Genomic DNA, 11,214 nt, shown 5'->3' on the forward strand with positions numbered 1-11,214 from the left:
ATTCCCTGATTCCTCCTGGCTTGCGGCAGGAGTGGCGGCGATGGCGACGGCGGCGGCGGCGCTAACGCTAACGCGCTCCCTCGCGAAGCCGCTCCGTCTCCGTTCACCGGCTCATCGACGGCGCCGGGTCGGCTCATGGTCGTCCGCGGCAACAACCCGCCGTCCGCGGGAAGCCTTTGATGGCCCGGGGTTCGAGGAGCTGAGTTAATTACAGCTTTAGAGGCGCCGTTTGCGTCCCTCTCGCTGGCGTCCTCCTCGGCCCGCCCCCCTCGGCCCGCCGCCCCCCCCCCTAAGTTATTATACACTTAAGCAGAAGAAAGGGAAGCTTGCCGATACGCATTCATGTTTATGGGAGGGCCATTATCTAATAGCAGGGCTCTTTGTGCTGTTTGCAAGCACCGGCGTGCTCCCCCCAATCCGCCCCCCACCCGCACCCCCCCTCCTCCTTTCACACCACTCAATTTTCAGTGCTTCTCTGACTGAGCTTCGTTTCGATCCGAGCGACGCCCCTGCCTTAATAGAGCCCCTTCTGCGGGGGAAGACCGTGTCCGTGGAGTCTCTCTCGCCATTGACCGGCTTTTTTTGATCGTTGTCGGTCGCGGAAAAATTGCTGCTTGGTAACGCCAAGCCGCTCTGCTAATGCACATGGCTGCTGGGATCCCAGTGGTGGGCTGGGGAGTAGGGGGTGGGGGTTGGGAGAGGGGGGGGGTGGGGGGCTTTGTGTCTTGTCATGTCCATCACGCGATGGCTTGTGTTCAGATGACTCGGTGTCTGCTTGTGTACATGTGCATGCTCTAAAGGTGCTTAGTGGACATGGTGGAGTGTACTCTGTCTGGCCCTGTCCTGTTCCCTGCTGTCCCTCAGCGGTTCACCCCTGCAGAGGAGGAGTAGTTTGGGTTGGCTCTGCGGTCCAGTGTTTGCAGTTCTTCGCTGCGCTCCTGCTGTTTCTGTGAAGGGTAGAAAAACGATGGTTCCGTGGAAAAGGATGACCGAGCCGGGGTGTGGGAGGGTGTGAAAGGCCCTCGTCTTCCTCCTCCTCGATTTCTCTCTCTCCTCCCAGCTTGTCGTGTTGTGTGTTGCCCTAACTGGAATGTGGCTTTTGGAATGCAACGGAAGAAACTGAGCTGCCGTTGGATGTTTTTAACTGCACCCCTGACTCCACCCCACAGAGACATCACTCACAGCACATAACAGCAGCAACAAATAATCCCTCACAGCAGTTACAGCACATAGCAACAGCAACAAATAATCCCTCACAGCAGTTACAGCACATAGCAGCAGCAACAAATAATCCCTCACAGCAGTTACAGCACATAGCAGCAGCAACAAATAATCCCTCACAGCAGTTACAGCACATAGCAACAGCAACAAATAATCCCTCACAGCAGTTACAGCACATAGCAACAGCAACAAATAATCCCTCACAGCAGTTACAGCACATAGCAACAGCAACAAATAATCCCTCACAGCCGTTACAGCACATAGCAACAGCAACAAATAATCCCTCACAGCAGTTACAGCACATAGCAACAGCAACAAATAATCCCTCAAAGTAGTTACAGCACATAGCAACAGCAACAAATAATCCCTCACAGCAGTTACAGCACATAGCAACAGCAACAAATAATCCCTCACAGCCGTTACAGCACATAGCAACAGCAGCAAATAATCCCTCAAAGTAGTTACAGCACATAGCAACAGCAACAAATAATCCCTCAAAGTAGTTACAGCACATAGCAACAGCAACAAATAATCCCTCACAGTAGTTACAGCACTTAGCAACAGCAACAAATTATCCCTCACAGTAGTTACAGCACATAGCAACAGCAGCAAATAATCCCTCACAGCAGTTACAGCACATAGCAACAGCAGCAAATAATCCCTCACAGCAGTTACAGCACATAGCAACAGCAACAAATAATCCCTCACAGCAGTTACAGCACATAGCAACAGCAGCAAATAATCCCTCACAGCAGTTACAGCACATAGCAACAGCAACAAATAATCCCTCACAGCAGTTACAGCGCATAGCAACAGCAACAAATAATCCCTCACAGCAGTTACAGCACATAGCAACAGCAACAAATAATCCCTCACAGCAGTTACAGCACATAGCAACAGCAACAAATAATCCCTCACAGCAGTTACAGCACATAGCAACAGCAACAAATAATCCCTCACCGTAGTTACTGTACAGCACATAGCAACAGCAACAAATAATCCCTCACAGCAGTTACAGCACATAGCAACAGCAACAAATAATCCCTCACAGCAGTTACAGCGCATAGCAACAGCAACAAATAATCCCTCACAGCAGTTACAGCACATAGCAGCAGCAACAAATAATCCCTCACAGTAGTTACAGCGCATAGCAACAGCAACAAATAATCCCTCACAGCAGTTACAGCGCATAGCAGAAGCAACAAATAATCCCTCACCGTAGTTACAGCACATAGCAACAGCAACAAATAATCCCTCACAGCAGTTACTGTACAGCACATAGCAACAGCAACAAATAATCCCTCAGTAGTTACAGCACATAGCAACAGCAACAAATAATCCCTCAAAGCAGTTACAGCACATAGCAACAGCAACAAATAATCCCTCAAAGTAGTTACAGCACATAGCAACAGCAACAAATAATCCCTCACCGTAGTTACAGCACATAGCAACAGCAACAAATAATCCCTCACAGCAGTTACAGCAGATAGCAACAAATGACATGAGAACAGACAAAACACTGTAACGAGGAAGCTTTTGTGCGTTTCCCAGGTCCTGTGTGTGGTGGTGGTGGGGGTGGGGGGGGGGCTCTGTCTGTCTCCTCGTTTCTTCGCGACGTTTCTTTCCCAAACCTAGTGCCCGCCCCTTTCTCCGCCCCCTCGCTAACACTCGTGACCGGCTCACAGCGGCCTTTCGGAGGGTCTCCCTAACCCTCGCCCTCTCTCCCCGCAGCGGGGACGACTCCGAGACGGACTCCGAGGTGGAGGGCCGCGTGGACGGGGTCAAGTCGTGGCTCTCCCGAAACAAGGGCTCCTCCTCGAAGAACCTGTCGGACGACGGCAGCCTGAAGAGCACCAGGTGAGCGGGGCGCCCCCTGTCTGTCCCGTCGGTAATGACTCGGCAGTAACGGTTCCCGTTCTTTTTCCCGCCACGTCTAAATGAAGGCGTAATGTGATGGAGGTCGCCTGGGGTGGGACGGTGGGGGGGGGGTGGGGGGAGGCCTGCAGAGGGATCAGCGTTCGGTTCGTCTCTCCCCCCTCCCCCCCCCCCCGCTTTCCGTCTGATGACGGCGGCCCCCGCGAAATGGAGGCGACTCTCGACAGATTTATCGACGCGCCCCGTAGCCAGCTGGCAGCGCCTCCTGCCAAGCCCCCCCCCCCCCCCCCCCCCCCCCACCCCTCCCCCCCCCCCCCCCCCCCCCCCCCCCCCCCCCCCCCCCCCCCCCCCCCCCCCGCTCCCCGAGATTAATGGATCAGCCCGCGAGCTGGCAGCTCAGATTGCCCCGAATTCTGTCTGTTTTCGAGGAGATTTAGCGCTCCCATTTATACGGCTCACAACTTTTAAAACTTTCCTTTGGAGATGTTCTGTCAGGGTGACATACCGCAATCAGGCCCGGCTGAGGGCTCGCTGATTGCCCCGCGCGGCTGCTGGTGCCAGCGGCCTGAATCTTTAGTTTGGGCCACTGCTGCTGCTGCTGCCGCCGCTGTCCGCAGTGAACACGGCTGTGGAAGGCTGTGGCACAGGCGGTGGGGGTATCTTGAGCACAGTTTCGGAGGCTGACGGTTTAAATCTCGATGCGGGGGCGGGTGGGGGGGGGTGGGGGTGCGTTACCGCAGGCTGTAACTGGATGGCAGGGTGACCTGCCTGGTTTCAGTTCGGCTTTATTGTTTTACCCGACCCTCGCCGCTCTGCTCCTTCCAGGCTCACGGCTAACCTTTAATTATCGAGTCCAATCTGTTTATCTTAGTCCAATTAGATAAGTCCATTAACGGGTGCGCTCTTCTTAATCTACACATTTAGCGCTCATTAAAATTAAAATTCCCTTGATTAAATACCGATATTGAAAATGGATGGGGGGTTGCTTTTGCCAATTTATTATTTTTAATTAGAATTTACCTAATTTTTTTTATTATTTTGCTGTGCCAGTACCTTCAGGCTTAAGTTACCCCGCTAGGATTTTGACGTTAAATTGTGTTTGTTTTCCAACTTTCCTTTTGTTATGTTCTGGTGCTTACATGCGCAAGCTTTCATTCACCGTTTTTCCTTTTCCCTGTGTGTAATTTGTCCGTGAACCCTCTCTCTCTCTCTCTCTCTCTCTCTCTCTCTCTCTCTGCGTCCTTTTCTCCGTCCGCGTCTCCGTTTCTGCGCCGTGCTCTTCCTCCCCCCCCGGGCGCCTCCGCGCCCCAGGTACGCGGCGAACGCGGACGTCAAAGAAGCAAAGGAGGGGAAGGAGGGCAAGGAATGGAAAGAGAGCGGCAAAGAGGGCAAGGAGGGGGAGCAGAGCAGGTCGGCGTCGGTCATGAGCTCGCTCAGCTACAGGAAGCGCTCGAACCTGAAGGACTCCATCGGGGGCGCCGGGGACGAGAGCTCGCTCTTCAGCGCGCTGAAGGAGCAGTCCGACCCGCACGACCGCGCCGCCTTCCGCAAGGCCAAGTCGCGCTCGGCGGACGGCCAGGACGACGCGCTCTCTGCCGGCCCCCGGAAGAAGGCCCAGGCGGGCGACGACCTGGACGACCGCGGCTCGGTCATCTCGCAGGCCTACTCCGAGGCGGCCAGCCGCGCGCGGAAGGGGCTGGACCGCCGCTGGTCCTCCATGAACCCCGACTTCGACAGGGAGTCGGCCGTGTCCTCGCTGGCCCCCAGCAGGGCGTCCGCCCGGCGCGCGCTGGACCCGGACGAGGACGCGGCGTCCGTCCTGAGCGGGCTGGGCCCGGCGAGCCCGCGGGGCCTGCGCCGCAGCGCCTCCTGGCTGGACGACGGGCGCGCCGGCTCGTACGGGCCGCCCCTCAGCCCGGGCCTGGGCCGGCGCTCGGGAGGCCGCAGCCCCGGCAGCGTCAGCATGGCGTCCCTGGCGCGCAGCAGCCGGCTCAGCGAGTTCGGCCTGGACGTGGACGACGACGGCGGCGCCAGCGTGGCGTGCAGCGAGGGCCGCGTCTCCGCCTACAGCCCCCGCTCGGCCGGCCGCAGCTTCTCCGTGCCCCCGCAGCCCCGCCCCGCCGACGGCAGCCCCCCCGACGCCTCCGACGTCAAGCCCGTCAGCCACCGCAACTACCTGGACCCGGACCTGGAGGCGGCCATCAACGAGGTGCTCAGCTTCAAGCCAATCAAGTTCAAGAGGCGGAGCCTGGAGGACTCGGACGCGGCGGACGAGGAGGCCAAAGCGGAGGGCGCCGGCGGGAAGCGCGACGACGACGAGGAGGAGGACGAGGACGACAGGAGGAGCGTCCGCAGCGTGAAGAGCGCGCAGGGCGACCTCGGGGAGGCGGGGTTCCGTAGCTCCTCCTCCGCGAGCCGGCGCTCGGCCTCGGCGCTGGACCTCACCCGGCCCGCCAGCAGGAGCAGCAGCGTGCGCAGCGGGCGGGGCCACAAGGGCAAGAAGAGCCGGCGCTCAGAGTCGGAGAGCTCCTCCTCGGACGAGCGACGGAGGAGGAGCAGCAGCTCCAAGAAGAAGGGCAAGAAGAAGTCCAGGAGGAGCTCCAAGAGGAGGGACACGGAGTCCGACTCGTCCTCGTCTTCCTCCTCCTCCTCCTCCTCCGAGTCGTCCTCGTCCTCGGGGGCTTCCACCATCTCCTACCGCAGCTCCGGCAGCGTCAAGAAGGGGCCGGCCCAGCGGGGCGAGGAGGACGCGGAGGGGGAGCCCGGGGCCCCGGCCGAGGAGCGGCCCCTCAGCAAGAGGGACGAGAAGAAGAAGAAGAAGAAGGTGGACAACCTGATGATGAAGTACCTGTACCGGCCCGACAGCGATTAGGGCTCGGCCGTAGGTGCTGCCCGGTCCGGAGTGGGAGCATGGCGTGGCGTGGCGTGGCGTGGCGCTAACCGGACACACACACCACACACACCGCACACACCGCACACACCGCACGCGCAGCCGACTCACCGCGGTCCTCACCACTGTTTTGTGTTTCAGAAACTCTCACCGCACTTTGCCTGCTTCGTATTGGTTTACTTCTGTGTGTGTGTGTGTGTGTGTGTGTGTGCAACGGAAAACTTATTGGTAAAAACACTGAGATATAAGATGGGTAAAATGAGCTCATTCGTGGGATTAGGCATGTTTTTGTGTCATTTTTTCCCCTACTAATTCATGAAATGGTTTTCTACTACAGCATGTCGTGGCAACTAATTATTTTTGGAGTGTTTATAATGGAGGGGGCGGGGTTAGCGGAGTGACATTCTGTGAAGCAACAGCATATCCTTTATTTTTCCGTGGGGCAGTATTTTTGTTCTAACACCATTGTTTGGGTGCTGCCCTCAAGGTCCCCTGCTCCAGCTCCATTTTGAAAATGAGGGCACAAGCACCCTGATTTTTTTTTGGCGGTTATATTCCATTCTTTTTTTTTTTTGAGAGCAAAGCTTAATGCTAAAGCGTTTCAGTCTAGCGGCCGTCCTCAAACTCCGTCTGATGATCTCTGAAGCGTTTATGTAAATGTAGCCGAGCCCTGCACGGTGAGGTTAGGAAGCCAAGTGCACCAAGGCTGTACCTACTAATAGTAGCTGAAACGTCCCTGTGATTTATGACCCTGCAGCGCGAGCCAAAGCAACGAAAGGCTCTGGACCAGGCAATTAAGTGAAGCCATTATGCATTTGTCCTTCCAGCGGCGTACACGGTTATGAACATAATTAAACCGCAACGTTGATTACTGTACATAGCCTGTTGATTAAGGAAGCGGGATTGACAGCAGTTATTAACCTGGGGTCTGCGCGATTCAAACAGTTTGGGAATTAGACGGCACCTCCTGTCTGTTGTGAGTAACAGGTTAGGAGTCTTATCTGGGGGAACCAGGTAGTCTTCGGCTTCCCTTTCAGAGACGTCCCAAAGGACCACTATCAGAATCTTACCGGAGATTTCCCCTAATCCTCTTGTCAATTAGCCTGCCTTGTTAGACGGTGTTTGCGAGCAGCAAAATATGGAATTTTTATCGTCTGTTTGCTCGCCGTTTATTACAACAAACCGCGCGGCCTGCCGCAGCAGCGCATGCTAATAAGGCTCGGTCATTAAGGGACGAGACGCCTTGTGACGAAACGCCGCGCCGTCCGACTCTACGCAGTCTAGAGTAGCTGGGATTCTGACCTCCCTGAGTCTGAAGTGTGTGTGCGTGTGGAAATGGGAAAATGTTAGCCTGGAACACGAAGCTCAGCAGCTGAGCCAGGCTCCAGTCCAGACAGCCGGTAATAACAGCGAAGCGCTCGTGTTCTCTTTCCCCCTTAAAATGTCCGGAAGAAATCCAGAAATAAAAAAGCGCCTACGATAAACACCGCTTCACCTTGAAACTTTCACTCTCCACGTTTTGCGGTGTTCTGTTTTGTTTGTTTGTTTATTTATTTATTACCTGGTTTATTTTTCGCCCCCAAGTCTTCAGCATCTCTGCATGGACTTCGTGCCCGTATTGATTTTCGGCCTTGCGGTAATGCTGCTGTCTGAGCGTTTGAAGGCGGATTAACCCCTGTCCCGGAACGAAGCCTGGGGCCACTGTGTTTAGCATGAGGCGGGAGTGGGAGAAATGGCGCTGCCTCTCCTGCACAGTGCCTCACTGTGTGTTAACTGCGCTCTTCTGTTTTACGCCTGTGCGACTGTGCTGTGTGCTGCTCAGTCTGTGCCTGTGCGACTGTGCTAACTGTGCTCTTCTGTTAATTCTCCAGCCCGCCCACCTACAGGAGGCACTTCAGCCTGCCCAGATCCGATGAGGAGGAAGAGGAGGAGGAGGATAAAGAGGGGGCCGCGGCCCTGGGGGCCTACCGTTCACACTCGCGCCGCAGCCACGTGGACGACAGCGACGGCGAAGGCAGGCTGTCCGAGACCACGGCGTAGCGCTCCAACCCCGCCCACACCCCCCCACACCCCCACCCCCACCCCACGGACACACCCTCCAAGCAGAACGGCAAATGGACAGACAGACAGACAGACAGACAGACAGCCGGGAGCCGGACTCATCCCGTTCCCCTCCCTTTCACGCATTTCGGTACCCAGCCGGGACAGTACACGCCCCAGCTTCTCGTCCGAGTCGACACGAGAGGGACAGCCTCTTCTTCGCTACAGTGCAGCGCTCAACCTGCTTTGTCATTCGAACTCCTGAACCGATGCTCCTCCTGAACCCCTGAATGTAGCACAGCTTTGGTTTTTTTAGGCTAGAGCTTTACAGGACTAAAGCCTGGTCGTAGTGCTCCCTGGAATTCCTGGAATTGTTTGTGTGGATGCAGGATGTCCCCTGTGCCCCCCCCCCCCCCAGTCCTGACTCCCTCCCCATCTGCTTCCCTTTTACCTCTCCCCTGCCTCCTCAGTCAACGCCTTTTTACTGCTAATCTACCGGTAAGAATAGCCCCCTCCGCCATCTTCCTTAGGAGAAGCGCTTGGCTAAACCTGCTGCTAGCCTTCTCCATTACCCTTGGTACTGAGCCAAAGAACTCCGGGTTACTTAGCTTGCAGATTGCGGGGGACTGTTTCAGCTGCAGAAGTACTAAAATATTTATTAAATGAAAGATGATGGTTTTAAAATAATAATAAAAAAATATACCAAACTGCCTTTTTGTTGCAAGCGCACGTGTTCAGTGTGTCACAGCCTGTTCTGCTCCTTACCCCTCGCCAGCCACGGGAGAGGTACCGTAGAGTTTCGTTTGGGTTTCCCTTCATGCTGGGTTTCCCTCAGCTTTGAGTAAAAAGGCCCACCAACCGCTCTCAGCTCTGCTCTTACAGAAATATTATCTACTGAGATAAGTATAATTGTCCCAGAACAGGAAAGAAAATAATAAAATTTTAATTTCTTTCTAATTTCTATAATCTTATTTTTTTTTTGGTGTGTGGATGTTTTCCTTTCCTTTTTTTTTTTAAAGATGTGATTTTGCTCGCTATGAGTTCTGCGGAGGAAATTTGGTTTTTGTTCCAGTTTATGCCTTCATGCGGCCGAGTACTTGCCTCTTCCCAGTACTGGCAGGAATGGTTTTGGTGTGAGACTTTGGCTCAGCTCTGTGCTTGTCCTCTTGCTTGTTTTCTCATGTATGTTGTTTCATTTGGTTTCCAAAGGGATTGTACTTGATATTGGGTGCAGCGGTGCTTTGTAGTGGTTATTTTCTATGTTTCTTTACCTCTGCTTTTGTGGTGGATATTTACTGGAATGGGATTTCTTTTAGGCGTTATTCTGCAGGATTCTAAATTAAGCACGTTGCCTGTTGTACACCACTGAACAGATCCCAGGCTTTTGGTGCGGAATAACTACATAGCAGATATTTTACTGTGAGATCCTTTGAAAAAATCCTCAAACTATATTGTCATGTAGGATTGACCAGTATTTTGGCCTTACTGTGGAACTATAGTACTATTTTTTAAAAACCGTTCACTAAGAAGAAAAAGTTATCATTTCTGTTTTGGCTGCTTGTTTAATACCATTTTGTTCCCTTTGTGAATTAGCATCCATGCATTTAGTGAATCTGCCAAAATGCGAAATATATTTAAATAGAGTTTAATGTGAGAATGGGGGGATTTCGCTGAACCTCTGTGTGTTTGTGTACACTTAGGCGTGTGCGCGCGCGTTTGAATATGTGTGGCAGTGCGTGGGTTCGTGCTTGCTTGTGTGTGTGCGTGCGTGCGTGCGTGCGTGCGTGCGCGCATGTGTGCATGTCCATGTCAGTGCGTGTGTACACAAGCGTGTGCATGTATATTGAAGGAGTACCCGTGTGTGTGGCGCATGCTGTGTGTAGATCTGTATTCTGCACTTATCCCAGAAGGTCTATTTCTTCCCCTTTTTCTATGCATTAAATATTAACTCTAATATGAAATGCGTTATGGTTTTATGATGCTTGTAGACTGCAATGACGAAAAAGGAAATTCATATATACTTGTGTTACAGATTAAACATTACTGGCTCTGGCTGTACACATTTATATATATATGATTCATTCTAGCTTTCAAATGGTTCATGTTTATATTTCTTTATTGGACACATGTCCCCTTGTTATAGTAACAATTTTGCATTAGAGAGTTTTATTGTAAATAAATTATGGTAATTGTTCTGGTGTTGTTTTCAAGTGGTTTTCCGTTATTGTGTGACACACTTATACCGAAGTTTGAAGTTTAATTAAGCACATAACAGTTCTGACTTATTTCCTTCACAGGCACATTTTGTTTGTTATTCATATTTCTGGAAGGTGTATTTTATAAAGAAAAAAAAATTAAAACCACGTCTGATGAGCATATTATTAAAAAGGACAGGTGGTTTTTCTGTCTTTATGAATTCACTCCTATGATTTTTTTTAACCTATTTATTGGGTCGAGCGCATCGGTGGCTTGTGGAGTTGAGCCGTTTCCCGAGAGAAAAGTCAATACAAAAATAAATATTGCCTTAATTCAGTATGATTACTGCGAGCGCCTCTCTTATTCAATAATAATTATAATAATGATCGTCATTATTCTGCAGCAACACGGCTAGACTTTAAAGCCAAAGTCACTATTTACTTCATTCACTGCTCTGGTTAACTGTCTTTTTCCTTCTTTCTTTTTTTTTTCCATTTGCTGTTCTTCGACCATTGTACCATTTTCTCAACTTTGCTGATAATCGTCCTTGGGTTTATGTAATACACCGTTATGACCAGTACCGTTTTTACGCGTGTCAGTAACTCATCTCAGTGTTCCCTTCGCCATCTCACACGTGGCGATATTGCTGCTCACCAGCCGTGGACTGCACATGTGCGCACACAACCCTTTGCTTCCCTGAGAATAGGAATAGTAGGTCACGAGCCACGCCCCTTTGACCCTCAGTAACTACTGAGGGAATTAGTGTCAGATTCGGGGGACATATTAGACATAGGCTGTTGATAAAATATAGCGAAACATCTATTATTGATTTGGTACATGGGTCAGTCTTACTTATTTATTAGAATTCAGTATAAACTAATAATTTTGACATTTTGCAAGCAGCACCCTCTAGACAAATGAAAAAGGCCAGACGTGTATACTGGATTCCAAGCTGGTTGGATTGGTTGCCTGAAAATTTTGCAGCTCATTTT

At 52.1% G+C, this 11,214-nt stretch overlaps 1 protein-coding gene across 8 annotated transcripts in view; it reads left to right on the top strand.

The window, feature by feature from the left end:
• The window catches only part of LOC118236447 (unconventional myosin-XVIIIa-like), a 132,377-nt gene extending 124,391 nt beyond the window's left edge, over window positions 1–7,986 (top strand). For all 8 annotated transcript variants that reach the window (XM_035434840.1, XM_035434841.1, XM_035434842.1 and 5 more), the window contains 3 exons: window positions 2,953–3,078; window positions 4,408–5,977; window positions 7,858–7,986. In XM_035434840.1, the coding sequence (XP_035290731.1) occupies window positions 2,953–3,078; window positions 4,408–5,968 (1,687 nt within the window). In that variant the 3' untranslated portion in view covers window positions 5,969–5,977; window positions 7,858–7,986. The remainder of the gene's footprint in view (window positions 1–2,952; window positions 3,079–4,407; window positions 5,978–7,857) is intronic.
• Window positions 7,987–11,214: the final 3,228 nt, after the last annotated feature.

Source organism: Anguilla anguilla, chromosome 9 (assembly GCF_013347855.1).
Source record: "Anguilla anguilla isolate fAngAng1 chromosome 9, fAngAng1.pri, whole genome shotgun sequence".
NCBI lineage: Eukaryota > Metazoa > Chordata > Actinopteri > Anguilliformes > Anguillidae > Anguilla > Anguilla anguilla.